This window comes from Ovis canadensis, chromosome 9 (genome assembly GCF_042477335.2).
Source record: "Ovis canadensis isolate MfBH-ARS-UI-01 breed Bighorn chromosome 9, ARS-UI_OviCan_v2, whole genome shotgun sequence".
In the NCBI taxonomy this organism is placed as follows: domain Eukaryota; kingdom Metazoa; phylum Chordata; class Mammalia; order Artiodactyla; family Bovidae; genus Ovis; species Ovis canadensis.
Window position 1 is genome coordinate 83,631,761 of NC_091253.1, and position 21,437 is coordinate 83,653,197.

The following is a 21,437-nucleotide window of genomic DNA, read 5'->3' on the forward strand; positions in this document are numbered from 1 at the left end:
AATATTAAAAATCAGTGTAAGCTGTCATATAAGTTTAAAGAAAAATCATGATCCTATTAATTGATGAAGGAAAAAAAATCACAATAAGAAAAACAGAAAACAAGAAATGAGAACTTGCTCAAATAAATAAAGGACATCAAACAAAAACTTACAGCTAAGATCATATTGTACTCAAAGGCAAAAGGCAAAGTGCTTTATATGAAGAGAAATTTCATGAAAAAGAATATCTCTATTTGTAATAGTGAAAAAGTGGAAACAAGCAAAATGTCCTTTAATAGGCAAATGGCCATGTCAATGTATGGGGGAACCATTACAATATTGTGAAGTAATTAGCCTCCAATTAAAATAAATAAATTTATATTTTAAAAAATAATTGTTGTATAACTATACCATGGAATTTTACTTAGGAATAAAGAGGAAAAAACTATTGATACATACAACACAGATGCACCTCAAGAGCAATATGCTGAGTAAAAAACAATCACATACCACATGATTTCATTTATATAATATAAATAATAAAACTGTAGAATGAACTAGTGGTCAGCACAGGGTAGGGCTAGGAGGGGGAGGGAGGAAGGTTGTTACTATAAAGGGGCAGCATAAGGAAGATCTCTGTGATGGTACAGTAGCTTTATAACAGTAGTGCTCACACAAATCCATGTATGTGATAAGATGTCACAAACCTATACAAACACATTGTTCCAATGTCACTTTCCTGCTTTGATATTCTACGCACAATAGCATTATATAAAATGTAACCTTTGGGGAAAACTAGGTAAAGGGCACATGGGATCTCTATGCACTACCTTTGCAACTATCTGCATATCTATAATTATTTCAAAATTAAAAGTTAAAAATAAGGTGTTGCTGCCTTCATAGGTATTGATAATTCCATCACAGGCAGAATTTAAAGAAAAGCTGGAGTGCCACATGTCAGCATGATGTAGAAGAGGAATCAGTGCTTTAGAAAGTTACATTAAGAGAGCACGAGGACTTTCCTGGCGGTACAGCGGATAAGAACTCACCTGCCAATGCAGGGAACATGGGCTCGATCCAGGAAGATTATACATGCCCCAGAGCATCAAAGCACAGGTGCCACGACTGCTGGGCCTGCACATCAGAGCCCACGAGCTGGAGCTACTGAAGGCCACGCGCCCTGGAGTCAGCGCTCCGCATCGAGCGAAGCCGCGCAATGAGCAGCCCGCACACAGCAACTAGGGCGGCCCCCAGTGGCCTTAACTAGAGAAAGACCATGTGTAGCAGCAAAGGCATAGTGCAATAAAAAAATAAATAAAATTTAAAAAGAGAACTGAGTCCTACTGAACTCCAATAGTCAATGATTCTATTAGTTTGAGTTAAACATATTTAAATATAAAACCTGGTGAAAACTAATCAAAAGATTCACATTGCATGCTAAGATTTTCTCCTTCAAATATCTCTATTGCAAAACATAAACTAACCCAACAGCACATGTTTCTGTTGTGTGTGTGTTTGATGCACAGAGGAAAAACAGTTCAGATATCCTATTTGTAATATTTTTCCTACAGTCACTACATGAAAACAAGAGTTCATAAACTACTTTATGTCACAGTTTTTCATTTGCTTATGTCAATAAATGTTTTCAATTAAATCACATACTATACAAAGGTAGTCTTCAACATCTTCATTTTAACTTAATCATGTTTATAAAATCACAGAATGTTGTAAAAGAAAGAGTTTTATAGTTGGAGCCACAAAACCTACATTAAACTATTGGCTCCACTCCTTATTAATTTTATGACTTGGGCAAGTCACATAATACATTAGGCCTCATTTACTCGTTTGTATAAAAAGAGATTAATTGTGACATCTTACAGATTGTTGAGAGGCTTAAGTAAGATAATGACTGTGAAAATGCTTGGCAAATTACAGAGTCATCCCAGTGTTGATGATATCATAACCATCTTCATCATTATGAAAGTAAAATAACCATAACTTTCATTCTAAATAGAAAGGGAAATTTATCTATGGCCCTTTTATTTTTCCTCTCATTTTTCTTCTCCTTATTTTACTTTCTTCCTCAGCTTGTCATTTTCCAATAAGAAACACTGCTTCTGTAAATGTTAATAGGCTTGAGTGATATACAGGTCCTTTAGTCAAATAAGCTTAGAAAACTCTGGATCAAATGTATTTAAATAGATGTTTTGAGTGCAGATTTTTCCCTATAGTAATGACAATATGCTTCTTTACAAGAATTATGTTAACATACAGCTTCCGCAGACTTAATTGGAACACTAACTTCTCTCACAGGACAAGTGTTACAAGAACTATATTTTGATCCATAATGCTGAAACCATCCTGGAGGGTCATTTTTCCCAAGATAGCCGTTAAAACTGATAAGACTTATGTTCTTCAAGCAAAATTGTCCTTATTAAGGGAGACTAATAGCCCAAGTTATTACAAGGCTATACATATTACCAGGCAGTATATTTTCACCCTGTTTATTTAACTCATATGCAGAATATACCACATGAAATTTTGCTGGGCTGGATGAAGCACACAAGCTGGAATCAAGGTTGCCAGGAGAAATATCAATAACCTCAGATATGCAGATAACACCACCCTTAGGGCAGAAAGTGAAGAGGAAGTAAAGAGCCTCTTGAAGAAGGTAAAAAGGGAGAGTGAAAAAGCTGGCTTAAAACTCAACATTCAAAAAACAAAGATAATGGCATCTGGTCCCATCACTTCATGGCAAATAGATGGGAAACAATGAGAGACTTCACTTTCTTGGGCTCCAAAATCACTGAGGATGGTGACTGCAGCCACAAAATTAAAAGACGCTTGCTCCTTGGAAGAAAAGCTTTGACAAACCTAGACAGCATATTAAAAGTAAGAGACATTACTTTGCTAACAAAGATCCATCCAGTCAAAGCTATGGTTTTTCCAGTAGTCACGTATGGGTTTGAGAGTTGGACCTATCATAAAGGCTGACATCGAAGAATGGATGCGTTTGAACTGTGGTGTTGGAGAAGACTTTTGAGAGTCCCTTGGACTGTAAGATCAAGCCTAAAGGAAATCAATCTTGAACATTCATTAGAAGGACTGATGCTGAAGCTGAAGCTCAAAAACTTTGGCCTCCTGATGTGAAGAACCAACTCATTAGAAAAGACTCTGATGCCAGGCAAGATTGAAGGCAGGAGGAGAAGGGGACAACAGAGGATGAAATGGTTGGATGGCATCACCGACTCAATGGACATGAATTTGAGCAAGCTCTGGGAGATGGTGAAGGACAGGGAAGCCTGGTGTGCCACAGTCCATGGGATCACAAAGAGTCAGACAATGACTGAGCGACTGAACAATAGCCCAAATTTAAAAAAAAAAAAAGTTATACATAGAGGATATTATTGAAGGCAATGGTTTTCATGCTCCATGGAGTTACCTCAGAGACAACTATTGGGTGAGTGTGGAGAACTGAGGCTAAGGTGGTACCCATAATCCCCACCTCATGTCTTTGTACAGATCTGTGACTTGCTCCTAATCAAGGTGCTGGAATGGCTAAGTGGTAGTATGTCACTCGTATGATATCAGTAAAATATCTGTCTGAAGTCAACTTGCTCTAAGACTCCCTTTGCCTGTTCAGTGAAGTAAGCAGTCATGATGAAAAACCCACATGGCAAGGAATAGCAGGCAACCTTTAGTAACCATGGGCACCATCTGGGAACTTCAAGTGGCATCCAGTCACCAAGAAATGAATTTTGCCAACGAATCTCATTGAATCTGAAGTTAGATTCTCCCCTCATCAAGCCTCTAGGAACACAGCCCAGCCAGCAACCTGATTGGAGCTTGAGACCCTAAGAAAAATACTTAGTGAAGCCATGCTAAGATCCCTGAACAACAAAAATTGTAAAGTGCTAAATATGAGCTTGAAAGCCACTAAGTTTGTGATAGAGTACATTTTAAATTAGAATAATTTTAACTTGTATCTTATTAATATAAATCTCACTTACTGTGTTAAATAAGAAGGAAAAGAGAGAAATATAGCTACCAAAAGAAAGCATTATGACCTGACCCAGGGACTGAACCTGGTTTGATCTGCATTGCAGGTGGATACTTTACCAGCTAAGCTACCAGGAAAGCCCATCACACATACACTGATGATCTTCAAATGTATGTACCCCAAATCTAACTCCAGATTAGAATATATACTAGGTTATTCACCATCTCCATTAAATACCTAATAGGAAAATCAAATTTAATATGTAGGAAACTAGACAGCTGATCCTCCCTGCCCATCCCCCAAAATCTGTTTGCTGTAATTTCCTTATGTTAATTAATGGCAACTCTTTCCTTCAACTTGCTTAGGCAAAAATCTCTGAAGTAATCGTAACTTACTTTCTTACGGTTACTGCTGCTGCTGCTGCTAAGTCACTTCAGTCGTGTCCGACTCTGTGCGACCCCATAGACAGCAGCCCACCTCTAAACTACCAGAAAACTCTGGTGCCTGTACTTCCAAAATACATCCAAAATCTGACTGCCTCTCTTCACTTCCACTATTACCACAATGGTATGAACAGCCATCACCTCTCATTAGCAATTGGATTAACCACCTAACTGGTCTCCTTAGATTCATCTTTGCTCTTCTCAACTCTGTTTACAAAACAGCATCAAGAGTAATCCTCAAAAGGTAAATCAGATCATTTGGCTTCTCAGCTCAGTTAGAATGAAAGCCAAGGTTCTTGAAATGATATACAAAGCCCTACATGATCTGGCCTCTTGCAACTCTTCAACCTCAGGTAATCTGCCTATTTTTTGTTTAACTGTTGTAGCCTCTGGCATACGTAGAAGTGCCTGGAACATAAAAATTAGTTGAATAAATTAGTTGACGAACTGAAATATCAGGTCATCATTTTCACACTTCTTTATGCAGTAGAGTCTCTTTCCTAACAGAACTGCCAAATACAAAAGTGACTAAGAGCATAATCTGAGATCCCAGATGCTCACTCACGCGCAAGTGCCCTCTGATCCTCTTCAGCAGTTCCGGAAATGCTACCACACAAATCTGGTGCTCTACTGGCATAGTTTTTAAAACACTGAGTCTATTTCCTTTATTTTTTAAGAGGGAATAAAAGACCAGAAAATCAAATAACCTTTCAATGATTACAATGGGATCGCTGGCAAAGCCTGGAAAAGAAATGGGTGTGTGTATTTTCAACTCACTGTTCCAATATACCACATTGCTTCTCTATTTAAAAAAAAAAAGGATAATTAATAAATCCATCACCCACACTAGCTCTTCAAAGCCTTATGAATTTCTTAAGGAAAGGAAATGGCTTTTCTCATCTTTGCCCCCCTCCAGTGTCAAGTAATGTCTAGCAAATAGTAAGTACTCCATAAAAACTGTTTTTACTGACATAATGGGTGAAGTCGAATGTACAGAATGACAACCTGTCCCCATCCAATACCTTCTTTGTTCTGCTGGAAAATTCTATTCAACTTTCAAAACTCAATGTACATAGAAACTCTTTTGTAAAGTCCTTCATAATAAGTCAAGTTAGAATTATCTCTTCCTTCTCTAAATTATATCAATATCTCATATTGAATTATTTCATATATATCATACCATATTCCTCATTTGCTTACATGCTTATCTCTTGAGCAGAGGTCATACTGTATTATCTTACACATAGCACTTAGCACAGCAACAGGCACACAACAGGCATGAAATACATTTTTTTCATATTGAAGTGTATTTCATATGAAGAGTCCCTGGACAGCAAGGAGGTCATGGGGTTGCAAAGAGTTGGACACGACTTCAGCGAATGAATAACAAAAACAACAATTTACTAAGCATTTAGTTTTTGTTTACTACTTCATTAAAATAAATCTGTCAAAGTGAATGTCAACCTTCTCAATCATGACACAGAAATTAACAATGGTCAGAACATGCTACCTATGTTTGAATATATTTGCCTGGCCTGCAATTCAAAATCAAAGTTGTCTTATTTAAGAATGGGATACATTTTCACTACTAATGAATGTATTCCAATATAGCAGTTTGGTAATATTAACATCACAAATACATTCATTTCAGTTTTTAATAACTGAGCAGAAAAGGAAACATTTTTATTAAGCATACCTAAAAAGCATTATTACTGTATATATTTGTAGATATTTGAATCAGATTTTAACCAGCATTATTATTAAAATTCTACATTAAAATTTTTTTTTACAAACTATTCCCCTAAACTTTTAATTTACCCTTACTTCTTTCTAGTTCCACACACATATGTCATTTTAACACAGCAGACAAAACTTTCAATTCAGCTTCTGTTTACAGAAGTTTACATTATTGCCTGGATAGTTTTGTTACCACAATCTCCATAATTATCCAAATTTCAAATAGATTTCAGTGATATGGTAATTAAATTTAACAACCTGCTTCCCAGGGTGAAAACAAGACTTCTTTTGTAACATCTGTCTATTTCCATGAGGCAAATACTTAAGCCAGTTTTGACCTACCAATACCATGTGGGATGAGATGCAAACAATTGGCTCTTACAAGTTGGTACCAAGCAACTCCAGCACTTTATTTCTGGAGAGCTGGCTTTTTTCCCCCCAGTTTTGCACTAGTATAACCCTTACAATAAATACTTTTGGCAGGCATAATTGGCCCTCTCTCCAACAATCACTTTCTGTCCCCTTAGAACTGTGAACTTTAAGCCAATCTTGATAATTTCAACACTACTGTCAATGATTAACTGGGAACTGCGTGAGTAACAATTATGGCAAAAAAAAAAAAAAAACCATATGAAGTATACAGACAAGGCTTCTAGAAAAGTTTCCCTCAGTTTCCAGAGGTTATTTAAGCACAGGATGCTTAAAATTGTTATATCTCTCTCATAAAAACAAGGAGACAATACTCAGAACAAAATCTTATTGGATGTTTTTGAATATTATCCATATGAACCCCTCAGAACTGCACTCATTCCTCAAACTGCCTCAAGTGTTGCATATTCAGTGCTCACGGCAGAGTCCTTTATGTAAGAAGTTATGTTCCCTCCCCAGGGAGCAGCTATGTGGGGAGCCCTCCTGGCTCCTGCCTCAACTAGGTCATCCTTACAGATCTATACCTGCTTCAAACTCCAGTGGGTTTGGAGGAGGTTTATCTGCTCAGAGTTTAATTTCTCTTCCATTATCTTCCTGCCCTTATTGCCTCACAGGTATTGTTACTAATTTATCAAGTTCTAACAGAGGTACCAGCTGCCAGTGCAGGAGACATGGGTTCGATCTGTGTGTTGGGAAGATCCCTTGAAGCAGGAGATGGTAACCACTGCAGTATTCTTGCCTGGGAAATCCCACGGACAGAGGAACCTGGTGGGCTACAGCCCGTGGGGTTGCAATGAGTTGGACACGACTTAGCAACCAAACAACAACAGTGGTCACTATAGCAGTCCTCAAATGGACAGATCTGGCATTTGGAAGAACTAAGATTCCTTGGCCTGTGGGATTAAGGACTGTCATTATAGGCCAACTGGAAGTCTCTGAAAATATCCTCCCTAACTGGTAAAGATTAAATAAAAAATAAGGATGCAAGATGAGTCACCTTTATTTTTTAACACATTAAGTTCCTATATCTTATTTCATTTTGTATTTTATTGAAATATAATTGACTTGCTATACTGTATGAATTTTAGGTGTACAACTCAGGGATTTAATATTTTTATACATTACAAAATGATCAACACTGTAAGTCTAGATACCATCTGTTGCCATACAAAAAATTATTACAGCTTTTTTTACTTTATTCCACATAGCACTCTATGAAGAATAAAATTATGCAGCTGAACCCTGCCTGAATTCCAGATTCACAAAATCATGATAATGGGGGGAACTTCTGGCTTAGTGGCTTGAAGTGTCAACTAGTTCCCTCACAAAAATTCAAGTAGAAACCAGGATGAAATTGTCAAAAACAACAAATGCATGGCTATGGAAATCAAAGGCTCATTAAAAAACTGAAAAAAATGATACAGTTTCAGATAATAACAGAAGCCCATTACCTTCTCGCCTGGGGTTGCCCCCACAGCCCCCTTCTGGTATAGTGTATTTGCCCAGGTGGTCTAGTAGTAAAGAATCCGCCGGTCAATGCAGGAGATGCAAGAGACAGTGTTACGACCTCTGGGTCAGGAAGATCCATTGGAGGAAGAAATGGCAACCCACTTCAGTATTTTTGTCTGGAGAATCCCATGGACAGAGGACTCTGGAAGGCTACAGTCCATGGAGTCTCAAAGTCGAACCCAAATGAGCATGCATACACAGAAAGGATGAATAGCTTTAGCAGTGAAAGGCTGGCTGGGAAAATTAGCAGCTTTGTTACCAGCAGCTTTGCAGCTTGATTTGGGGTGGGGTAAAAAGCTGTGGCTCTGTCTGCTAAAAGAAGTAAACCCAATAAAACAACAACCAGAACCTTTACTAGGTTAAGACTGCAGTCGTATATAAGGTGAATGGCAGATAGGGAGACCCGGGAAATAAGACAATCACAGAAAAAAGCTTGATAAAATCCATACATATCACACTGATAAGGAAATTATACCAAGTTCTGGGTAGATCTGGAGAGATTTTAGTAGAAAGTAAAATCCAAGCAAGTGACTTGAAAACTGGCTGAATTCTGAATATGTCCCCCCCCAACACACACAGATTGATCAGCAGAGAGTGAAAGCCTGACTATATTGAGCAAAATTTCTGTTCAAATCTCTAGCTGACAGTTAGACTATGCAGACACAGGAGTGACCAAAAAGAAGGTAAGACTCTTATCACCAGAAAAAAATTCAATGACATACAAAGCACTGAAAAAGGGGGAGAGATTTTGTCAACCAGGAATTCTATCTCCAAAGAAATTATTCTGAAAAAAATAAAGGTGAAATTTTAAAAATTTCCCAGATTAAAACAAAAGCAAAATAGTCATATGCTTTTTATGCCACAGGATCCAAGTACCTAGCTTAGTGGCTGGAACTGGTTCCTTAAATTTGCTGAATCAAACAAATAAAAAGATAACAATTTATTGTCATACACAGAAGCACTGTACAAAAACGATCTTCACAACCCAGATAATCATGATGGTGTGATCACTCACCTAGAGCCAAACATCCTGGAATGTGAAGTCAAGTGGGCCTTAGAAAGCATCACTACGAACAAAGCTAGTAGAGGTGATGGAATTCCAGTGGAGCTATTTCAAATTCTAAAAGATAATGCTGTGAAAGTGCTGCACTCAGTAGGTCAGCAAATTTGGAAAACTCAGCAGTGGCCACAGGGCTGGAAAAGGCCAATTTTCATTCCAATCCCAAAGAAAGGCAATGCCAAAGAATGCTCAAACTACTGCACAATTGCACTCATCCCACACACTAGTAAAGTAATGCTCAAAATTCTCCAAGCCAGGCTTCAGCAATACGTGAACCATGAACTTCCAGATGTTCAAGCTGGTTTTAGAAAAGGCAGAGGAACCAGAGATCAAATTGCCAACATCTGCTGGATCATCGAAAAAGCAAGAGAGTTCCAGAAAAACATCTATTTCTGCTTTATTGACTATGCCAAAGCCTTTCACTGTGTGGATCACAATAAACTGTGGAAAATTCTGAAAGAGATGGGAATACCAGAACACCTGACCTGTCTCTTGAAAACCTGTATGCAGGTCAGGAAGTAAAAGTTAGAATGGGCATGGAACAACAGACTGGTTCCAAATAGGAAAAGGAGTATGTCAAGGCTGTATATTGTCACCCTGCTTATTTAACTTATATGCAGAGTACATCATGAGAAATGCTGGGCTGGAGGAAGCACAGGCTGGAATCATGATTGCCAGGAGAAATATAAAAACCTCAGATATGCAGATGACACCATCCTTATGGCAGAAAGTGAAGAGGAACTAGAGCCTCTTGATGAAAGTGAAAGAGGAGAGTGAAAAAGTTGGCTTAAAGCTCAACATTCAGAAAACGAAGATCATGGCATCTGGTCCCATCACTTCATGGCAAATAGGTGGGGAAACAGTGGAAACAGTGTCAGACTTTTTTTGGGGGGCTCCAAAATCACTGCAGATAGTGACTACAGCCATGAAATTAAAAGATGCTTACTCCTTGGAAGGAAAGTTGTGACCAACCTAGACAGCATATTCAAAAGCAGAGACATTAGTTTGTCAACAAAGATCCATCTAGTTAAGGCTATGGTTTTTCCAGTAGTCATGTATGGATGTGAGAGTTGGACTATAAAGAAAGCTGAGAGCCAAAGAATTGATGCTTTTGGAACTGTGGTTTTGGAGAAGACTCTGGAGAGTCCCTTGGACTGCAAGAAGATCCAACCAGTCCATCCTAAAGGAGATCAGTCCTGGGTGTTCATTGGAAGGACCGATGCTGAAGCTGAAACTCCAATACTTTGGCCACCGGATGTGAAGAATTGACTCATTGGAAAAGACCCTGATGCTGGGAAAAATTGAGGGCAGGAGAATAAGGGGATGACAGAGGATGAGATGATTTGATGGCATCACCAACTCAATGGACATGAATTTGGGTAAACTCCAGGAGTTGGTGATAGACAGGGAGGCCTGGCGTGCTGCAGTTCACGGGGTTGCAAAGAGTCAGTCATGACTGAGTGACTGAACTGAACTGAATAACATTACTGCTGCTGCTAAGGCATTTCAGTAGTGTCCGATTCTGTATGACCCCATAGACTGCAGCCCACCAGGCTCCCCTGTCCCTGGGATTCTCCAGGCAAGAACACTGGAGTGAGTTGCCATGTCCTTCTCCAATGCATGGAAGTGAAAAGTGAAAGTGAAGTCGCTCAGTCATGTCCAACCCTCAGCGACCCCATAGACTGCAGCAACCAGGCTTCTCCTTCTATGGGATTTTCCAGACAAGAGTACTGGAGTGGGGTGCTATTTCCTTCTCCGAATAACATTACTTCTTTGAGAAAATACATAAAGTTTACAATTCGAAACACATTTCCTATTTCCTCAGTAAAATTTAGAGAGTCAGGCCCCTTTCAGTATCTCAAAGAATAGGATACAAGGCACAAATTTCAGGTCAAAACCTAGATATCCTTCATAAAAAAGCAAAGTGAAATGGTCCCACAGGAAATAACTTTTTCTTTAAAAAACTCTCAACATATATAGTATAGGATATGCTGAAATAAAGTGGCTTTTACAATCATCTGTAAGAAACTCGACTGAACTGCTGACTCTTTCAACACTGTGTGGACATTCACACATGCACACATATTTCTGGATATGTTTATTTTGTAAAATATAATCATATCTAAAATGCATTTAGTTTGAAGAGACTGAAATATATTCCATTCATATTCATTTATTCTAAACCTAGAGTTTTAGCATCCTTTTATTCTTTCTATTTTCTTTTTTTTTGATGCTTTTCATCTTATATATCATAACATACATATCACCTTATATATCATAACTTGTTCTTATCATTTTGGTCATTCATTAAAGTTCACAATTTTCATAGATCTTACTATTTAATTCAACAATCTATTCCATGAATTAATTAAGATAAATATATATTTCAAGATTTGAGCAAAAGATAAGTATCAGGAGCATCTTAGATTCCTATGTAATGAAACTTTTCCTTATATTTCATTAGATCCTCTGCTGAAAGAAAATAACAGTCTTGTCCTCTAGGATTCCATGCTTATTGTGTCAGGCTCACTTTATTTGCTCCTGAAAGAGATCTTAATCACACTAAGCTTTACAAAAAGAGACAGAGTCAGTACAAGGAAGAATGGGGTTAAGAATGGCAGTAATTTGAGCTGTCCTTTTGCTCTGAAACACAACTACCCATATCCCAAATAATTTCTCAAGAAGGCCTTCTTATAGATAAATCCTACAAAGGAAAACAGACAGCTTCAAACACACACTAACAAAAACAAAAGCCAATCCAATGTACAATTTTCTTAGATGAGTCAGTTAGCATAAGTGCAGTCATTTGGATCACAAGTTCTTACTCCTGTTCCACAAAGCTGCAATTCTAGGGTGATAAAACAACACTTTCATAGTTCATGTTTCATACTCTAATACTCTAAATTATTGCTATTTAATATATTTTGGTTTAATGATATAAAGAATGAATGAATGAATCTACTGTATACTTCTTAAAATATTGAAATTAATGCAACTTTTCTGCTATTACAATGCTTTGTAAGTCAAGCAAAATTTTGTTTGTACAGCATTTGTAACACCATTAGGGTATTTGCTCTGATATCCTCTTACCAGTTAAGAGCAATATCTTTCCCAAAATTTTGTATTTTTCTATCCATTGAATGAATTTCATCATTAAAATTTTAAAGCTATACTAAATAGAAATATCTAGGCACTATCTACTATATTCTAGTTCAATTTAACAGAGACTTCATTATAAATTAAAGGTTACCCTTTACCATTTACCAAACTAATTTCAACAACTAGTCAATAATTTAATTTGCTGTTAATTTTTCATTCAACTAGCTAAACACCCTCTCAAATATCCCACAAACTGAAATTTGAAGAAAATTTTCCCTTAATATATATAGTTGATATATTTCCATTAAACATAATCCTTTTTCTTTAGGCAAATGTTTAATATACTGTTTTATCCATAATTAACAAGAAAATATTTTTGTAACTAGAAGGAATTACTATCTTAAACATTTTACATGTTACAATTTATTAAAAAATAAAAAACTCTTCTTTATCCCAGTTGTAAATCTACCTTCTGGCTATTCACTTCACAAATTAACTTTGAGTCAGTTTAGCCTCTTAAACAGCTTATATTTATGTTACATAATTTCAAGTCTGAAATCACCTTCATAATATGTATTTGCAACTTGATTTATCAGCTCATAAAAAGTATACTTTTAGGAAAGACAATGAAACAATTGTATAATGCTGCACAATATAACAGAATAATTCTATACCTATATCTGTGACTTCCCTGGTGGCTCAGACGGTAAAGTGTCTGTCTACAATGGAGGAGACCCGGGTTTGAGCCCTGGGTCGGGACGATCCCTTGGAGAAGGAAATGGCAATCCACTCTAGCACTATTGCCTGGAAAATCCCATGGACAGAGGAGCCTGGTAGGCTACAGTCCATGGGGTCGCAAAGAGTCGGACACGACTGAGCGACTTCACTTTCACTTTTGATGTGATTGAGTTTTTTAATTCCATAGTGAAGCTCTAAAACTCATGTTACAATTGGAATAATTACTTAGCATAAAGTTATTTTACCAATAGATTGAAATGAATATAAAACAAAGTAATAAATCTAAAAAATTTTACTTGTGAGAAAGTGTTCCTAATAAACAGCTAACTGAAGATTTTAAAATCTCCACATTACTAGAATTTATTAAAAAGAAATATTTAGTTCACATACTTAATAATTCCCTTCATGTTTAATTAGTCTCAAATACCATAAGTCAAGATTTTCCTCAAATTTCTAATGTATATTGCCTATCATTTCAATAGTCTCTTTTCCTTATAAAGACATACAGTAAATTAATTACTTAAAAATTGTAAGAAACTTGAGATGATACGGGGGGTAAATTTCACTATGGATACTGACATCTAAGCTCAGATGTAAATATATAAAGTTGGTATCTTTGGGGGTTTGCCTTTAATATTTTAAAACACATATTTCTATCTGGAGGTTTGCAGTCTGTCTTCCCTTCCTCCTATTCTGGTCTGTTCTGTAAATTACCCCACCTTCATATCTACATACACCATCTCCCAAAAATAAATAAAAGGAAGCAGTTGTGTCACCTTAAAGATTCTAACAACATTAAGTATTTCACAATTTATAGCTCAGGAGACTGCCATATGCATTTTTCCTTGCATTTACTACCCCAGTCTCTCAAGAATTTACACAGAAACAAGAGACCTGCAACAGTCAAATAAAATCAATCAGATCAGGACCTGGAAGACAGGGAAAGCTTAAACTCTCCACAGTTGATCTTAGAAAAGATCAAACTGCACATCTCTGCAACTGGACAAATGGTTGACAACATGCAACTTTAAAAAAAGCAAATCCCATACCCGCCGAGTGGCTGACCCATTAACTGGAGAACAATAATACCAAAGAAGTTCTCCTGTTGTGAAGGTTTGGAAAACCACTTCAGGCTTCCCATGTGGGGACCTGACAAAGGGACTAGGAATCTCCAGGGAATCTGACCTTGAAGCCCAGTGGGATTTGATTATAACACTTCCACAGGACTGGGGGAAACAGGGACTCCAGACTTGGAGGGCACAAACAAAACCTTGTGCGCACCAAGTCTCAGAGGAAAGGAGCAGTGACTCCACAAGAAAGTGAACCAAAACTACCTGCTAGTGTTGGAGGGTTGCCTGTGGTGGCGTGGGCCAGCAGAGGCTCGCTGCAGGGATGAGAGGACTGCCGGCAACTGTCTAGAAAGGTCCCCTGTGGTGTAAACACCCTTGGAGATTGCCATTAACCTGACCATAGAGCCCAGGGCTGGCTTGCCTCAGGACATAAAACTACCTAGGACGGAGCTCAACTCCACCCATCAGCAGGTAATTAGATTAAAGCTTTACTGAGCAAGGCCCTGCCCACCAGAGTAGAACCCAGTTTCCCCACCACCAGTCCCTCCCTTCAGGAAGCTTACACAAGCCCCTTAGACTCCATCAGAGGGCAGACAGAAGAAGCAAAAAGAACCTCAATCCCACAGCAACTAAAATGAAACCACATTACAGAAAATTAATGGGGATGAAAGCAGAAAGTTATGACCCAAATGAAGGAACAAGATAAAACCCCAGAAAAACAACTAAATGAAGTGGAGATAGGCAACCTTCCAAGATATTACTTTAGCGACAAAGGTCTGTATAGTCAAAGCTATGGTTTTTCCAGTAGTCATGTATGAATGTTAGAGGTGGACCATAAAGAATGCTGAGCACAAAGAAGTGATGTTTTTGAACTGTGGTATTGGAGAAGACGCTGAAGAGCCCCTTGGACTGCAAGAAGATCCAACCAGTCCATCATAAAAGAAATCAATCCTGAATATTCACTGGAAGGACTGATGCTGAAGCTGAAACTCCAATACTTTGGCACCTGATGCAAAGAACTGACTCATTAGAAAAAAATCCTGATGCTGGGAAAGATTGAAAACAGAAGAAGGCAACAGAGGATGAGATGATTGGATGGCATGACCAACTCAATGGACATGAGTTTGAGCAAGCTCCAGGAGTTGGTGATGGACAGGAAAGCTTGGCAGGCTACAGACCATGGGGTTGCAAAGAGTCAGACACAACTGAGTGACTAAACTGAATTGAGTCAACTTTCCAGAAAAAGAATTGAGAATAATGATAGTGAACATGATTCAGGATCTCAGAAAAAGAATGGAGGCAAAGACTGAGAAGATACAAGAAATGTTTACCAAAGATCTACAAGAACTAAAGAAGAAACAGTGATGAATACTACACTAGAAGGCATCCATAGCGAGAAGCACAGATAAATGACCTGGGAGGCAGAATGGTGGAAATCACTGCCTCCGAACAGAATATAGAAAAAAGAATGAAAAGAAATGGAGACAGCCTGAGAGACCTCTGGAACAGCATTAAACACATGAATATTTGAATTATAGGAGTCCCAGAAGCAGAAGAGAGAGAGAAAGGACCTGAGAAAACATTTGAAGAGTTAGCTGAAAACTTCAGTAAAATAGGAAAGGAAATAATCAACCAAGTCCAAGAAGCACAGAGTCCCAAGCAGGATAAACCCAAGGAGGAATATACCAAGACACACAATAAACAAACTGATAAAAATTAAAGACAAAGATAAAATATTAAAAGCAACAAGGGAAAAATGACAAATAACATACAAGGGAACTCCCATCAGGCTATCAGCTGATTTCTCAACAGAAACTCTATAAGCCAGAAGGGAATAATAGCATGACATATTTAAAGTGATGAAAGAGAAAAACCTATAACCAAGAATACTCTACCCGGTAAGACTCTCCTTCAGATTTGATGGTGAAATCAAAAGCTTTCCAGACAAGCAAAAACTGAAGGAAATCAGCATCACCAAACCAGCTTTACAATAAATGCTAAAGGAACTTCTCTAGGCAGAAAAGAAGAGAAGGAAAAGCTCTACCTACAGAAAATAAAGCCAAAACAATTAAGAAAACAGTAATAGGATAACATATATTGATAATTACCTTAAATTCAAATAGATTAGATGCACCAATCAAAAGATATAGACTGGCTGAGGAAATAAAAACGTGTGCATCTATGTACTTCCACTTATCACAGCACTCTGCTTGACCCCTCAAATTGTATGTAATTGTTTTGTTTTGTTAGGTTAATCATGTTTCCATTATGGCTTGCAATTGTAATTATATTTTTTGCCTGGTTACTGATTATGAAAACTGATAAACATCTTTTATTATTAAACATTTTAATATTACATTAGAATATTAAGATTAAAATATTTCAAATAAGAAAATGTATTATGTCTACAATACATCAATTAGCCACTGAACACTATTCTTAGACCTTTCCCCAGGTAGGTCTGGTAGAAGAGATGGAAGAGGCAGGAAATACTATGATTAAGTGAGTCACAAAATCCTAATAAAGGAAGTAGCTTTGAAACATTCTTGGCCATGATCCACAGTAAAAATATGTACTTTACACTGTGAGCCTAAAGAACACATGCAACACTAAAATAATACTTTACAGATCAATTACCTTTACTCTGTGCAATTCACTTTGATATTTTCTACTCTGTCCTATTCTGGTTTCCCTTTTTTTTTTTTTTTTTTTTTTAAATACCAGTCATGACTCTCTCAATGGATTCTGAAAGGAAGAAGGGAAGGAGAATAACAGGAAGGCCTAGGGATGGAGGATATCCCACAAATATCCCACAAGGAATAACTGGCAATGTCTGGAGATACTTTGGGTTGTCACATTTGGGTATGGGAATGCTACTAGTCTCACTGACACTTTTTCCAAAAATAATAAAAAAGGCTAATGAAGAAAAGTCAAGATACAACACAATTTAATCTTTCCCATATTATTCTAGTTTCTCAACAGCTACAATTTCTCCTCATATTGGAGATAATGTCAAATGGGAAAAGGTTATTTAATTTCTTGCTCCAAAGCTGAATTAAATTATGATTGTCCACTGGAAGAACATGTTGGCAGAAATCATACTCTGAAACAAATTATTAGGTAGATGAGAAAGACTATCTAAAAGTGTTCTACTACTTTAAGTTAGGAGAAAATAGTGATATGAATGAGTATAGTTTCTTCTCATGCTTAAGCAGTATTACATAGGATTTTAGTTTAACTCATACATAGCTTTATATTTATGTGAGATATTTATAAGTGTATACTCCAAAATCCTGAAACAAAGCATAAGCCCTTAGAAGAGCATTACATATAAAAAGCTTTCAAGAATTGTCTGGTGCGTTCGTTTTGCTTTTTCCATCTTTATGTGGTGACAGTAAAGGCACTGAGTTGGCAAAAAATAATATAAATAAATAACAGAATCTAAACCAAACTACTACAGATAACAAAACTCATTTTCCTTAGGTATTATGATACATTCAGACAAATATGGAATGTGACCAAACTAATGATAATTAGATATACCTAAGGAAGTAATATATCTTCTGGGAAATAAATTTTCTATATGATCTATGATAAAATTAAGATCTACAACTTCTCTTTATAGACTTTCATATTTTAATAAACATAATTTTCCTATCACTTATCACTTAAATGCAACTTCTATGAAATAAGGCTCTTAACTTGATTTTTTTCACTGTATATTCATTTTCCCTAAGAGATAACTTTTATCTTCCCCTTCAGTTTGTAATGCATTCTGTGTCTCTCATTTGTTTTGTTTCCTGTTCTTTTTTTTTTTTTTAATTGGAGGCTAATTACTTTAAAATACTGTGGTGGTTTTTGCCATATATTCACTTGCCAACTCTGGCATAAGGATTATTTTGAGCTGAAGATAACTGAGAAGCAGCAGATATAAGGAAAGCTCCCTGTCCTCTCCACATAGGCCTAAAAGCAGGACATAAATTTGTAAAGGTGTTCCCCTATGCCATCTATACCAGAAAGGACATTACTTCATTACTCTGTATCAGCCCAGAGATCGCTCCAGAAGAATATATGTAACAAAGTTTACTAGCTAGCCCTTATCTTCCACTGGATTCCCCCTCCAAATTTACCTTCCCACAATTGGCAGCTCTAGGAACTCAAGAAGTCTCTTGCCTTTCTTCTGTCATCGCTCTAAAAACTGTATTGTTCTTTGTTAAGATGCTATATGAACCTACATTCTAAACATTTCTTTGAGTTTCTTATAGCTGAGTGTGCATATGTATGCAAAATGCACATGATGATCAATAAACTTGTTTTTCTCTTATTAATCTTTTATCAGCCTAATTTACACAAGAAACTAAGACACACAGATGGAAACAAAAAGAGCTGGTTTTTTTTCCTCCTCTACAAATTTCAGATTGACTTTAGAAATAGGATACTCCAAGCAACCAACTGGGTTATGACTAGAATGTTACTGCCCCCAACAATCGTTTGGAAAGAACATGCATCTTTATAGTGTTTAGACTTCCCAGTAAGGAACATAAAGTGAATCTCTACTCACATCTTCCTTTATGGTGCTCAGTGAAGTTGAATAGCTTCCTTCATGTAGGCCTCTCACATTTCTTATTAGATATTTTAAAATCACATTTTCTGTTTTCAGATCAGATTGGAAACCATTTTCATTTATATTTCTAAGTAACTATTTTAAGTAATTATAAGTAATTATGTTAAGCAATTTAAGCAATTATTTTACCATCTAAGTGGCTCAGATGGTAAAGAATCTGCCTGCAAAGCAGGAGACCTGGGTTCGATCGCAGGGTCAGGAAGATCACCTGCAGAAGGGCATGGTAATCCACTCCAGTATTCTTGCCTGGAAATTTCCAAGGACAGAGGAGGCTGGTGGGCTACAGTCCATGGAATCACAAAGAGTCGGACCCGACTGAGTAACTAACACTTTCTTTCACTTTATTTAAAACAAATTTCAGAAAGATTGAAAAGTCAACATTTTAAAAAAAATGAAATAATAAAAACATGAGGAGTATACAGTTAAATATTTAACTGATTTGGTGATGAATAACAAGTTTCTAGGGATAAAAGGATGGAAAAAAATCATGAAATATGCAAAGAGTTAGCTAAACTAAATTCAGTATTTCCAAATGACCAAAGAAAATTACTATTTCAACACCAAAATGGGAAATATATTTGTAATATATGACAGCTAAATGAGTAAAATTCTAACCATTTAAAAATATCTCATCAATCAATAAGAGCAAAACCAATTAACATGCAATAGGATCTTGGGCAGAAGAAATAAAAGGAAAGAACAGACAATTCATAGAACAATATAGCAAATACCAATAAACACACAAAACATTCATCTTCACAACCAAAATAAAATGACAAAAAGATAGTGGTCTATTCAAATGGCAAAAATTTGGAGCATTAAGACTGAAAACTCAAGCACGACTGACAGGAGAATGGAGTGTTATAATCTTTCTGGAGAGCAGGCTGCTAATCTGAATTAAAAGCTTAAAAGATTCAAAGCACAAATAGGTATCTGTGAAATACTCAGAAAACAGGAAAAAAATTATGTACAAAGATAGCCATTAAAATATCATTTACACTAGCAATTGGAAGCAACTGCAATGACCCCAAGTAAATGGATAGTTAGTTTGTGGTACTTCCTTATGATAGAACACTAATGCAGTCATTTAAAACATTTCTGAAGAACATCTGAAGGCTTAGAGAAAAGCTAATGATATGATATCAATTGAAAAAAATCAGAATACAAAATTATATAGTAGGATACCAATTCTGTAAATATGCAAAATATATATGAACTGGAAGAGGTAATACAACAAAATGTTAGCAATAGCTATATTTGGCAGAAAGGACTAGGGATAGCTTGTATTTAATTCTTTATACTGGGGAATTTTTCAGATGTTCTGTAATAAACATACTGTTCCTTTTAAAAGGAAACACAAAAGATGTTATTTTTACAACTATAGCTAACAGGCATTTTAAAATTTGCCATCAAGTGATGCAAGAACATTTTCCAAAACAAAAACTAATTTCAAAAAATCAATAGAGTGTTCTTCTATGAAAATTAATTACCAAAGATATTCACTTTTTATAACTTCAAATTTTCTTCCATAATGAGCACCATTACAGAACTTAAAAACAAAGGTTGTAATACCTATTAAACGACTACTCAGAAATACAGCCTAAAAGAAAAACTCTTATTAATTACAGGCAAATGTATGATTAGAATATAGTGCTTACCTTTTTCACTTACACTCTCACTTTCAATCTCAACATCATCGCAACTGGTATATTCAGGTGTAGAAGCTAATTCCTCCTCTGAACTGCTCAATGAAACTTGGCGCATTTTACCTCCTTTCTTTGATTTATGAGGCTTTGGTGGTGGAGGTCTCACTGACTCTGACTGGTCAGAACTGAGAGAATCATTCCTTAACATTGTTTCCATTTTTTCCCGTTTCGTTTTCCTTACAGCAGAACTAGGATCTAAGTGGTGTTGTTTCCTTAGTGAGTCAGTACGTCTCACGTCTGGTCTATCAGTGGGTATTGGACTCCTCCGGGGGGTAGGAGGACTATGGTTTGTGGTCCTTTGTGGATAAGAACTTGGTCCCTGAGCCTCTCGAGTTCTTTCCACTGAATAAGATCGCTGATTTTCCATGGCAGCTCTACGTTCAGATATAGATCTTTGCCTTGATGGTCGTTCCATCCTTAGCATAGAAATCCTGGAGTCTTCCAGTTCAGCATTGGCCAAAGAAACATCACTGTGCCTTCTCTCATGCCTGGCTCGTGACACTTCAGCATGGATCCGCATTTGTTCTTCATAGGGCTGTGGCTTGACTGGATAACGGGCCAAATTCGGATCACTTCGATAGCGCGCCTGGTATTCCTCCTCTCTCCTCTGTCTTTCATATTCATCTCTGCTCTCCACATCCTCGTCATCTACAATATATTCTTTGGAGTGTCTATGACTTCTCCTGTTGGAGTCCCTATAATTTATATGATCAGACTCTTCATAAAACTGAGGTTCACGTTGAGACCTCCTATCAGCATAATCTGATGGAGATCTAGGCATTGCGCTGTCCGAAGTAGCATACTGTGAATATTCTTCTCTTTCTTCCCTTTGGTCGTATCTTCTATTCTGATCTCTGGGCACTGATGGACTTCTTTTCCTAAATAACCAAAGAAAAAGAATGATAAAAAGAGCAGAATTTAACCAATTTCACATTTTACTGATTCACTGGAAGGTTGGATGGATAAATTCAAATCGTTCTATTGCTTCTTTTTTTAATTTTGAAGTCATGCCATAACGAAAGTTTTACTGACACTCACTTTAT

At 36.8% G+C, this 21,437-nt stretch overlaps 1 protein-coding gene across 4 annotated transcripts in view; it reads right to left on the bottom strand.

Annotated features, from left to right (window-relative positions):
• Positions 1-21,437, bottom strand: part of RIMS2 (regulating synaptic membrane exocytosis 2) — a 601,723-nt gene that overhangs the window by 306,403 nt on the left and 273,883 nt on the right. For all 4 annotated transcript variants that reach the window (XM_069600407.1, XM_069600406.1, XM_069600408.1 and 1 more), the window contains one exon: positions 20,347-21,272. In XM_069600407.1, coding sequence (XP_069456508.1) covers positions 20,347-21,272 — 926 coding nt within the window. The remainder of the gene's footprint in view (positions 1-20,346; positions 21,273-21,437) is intronic.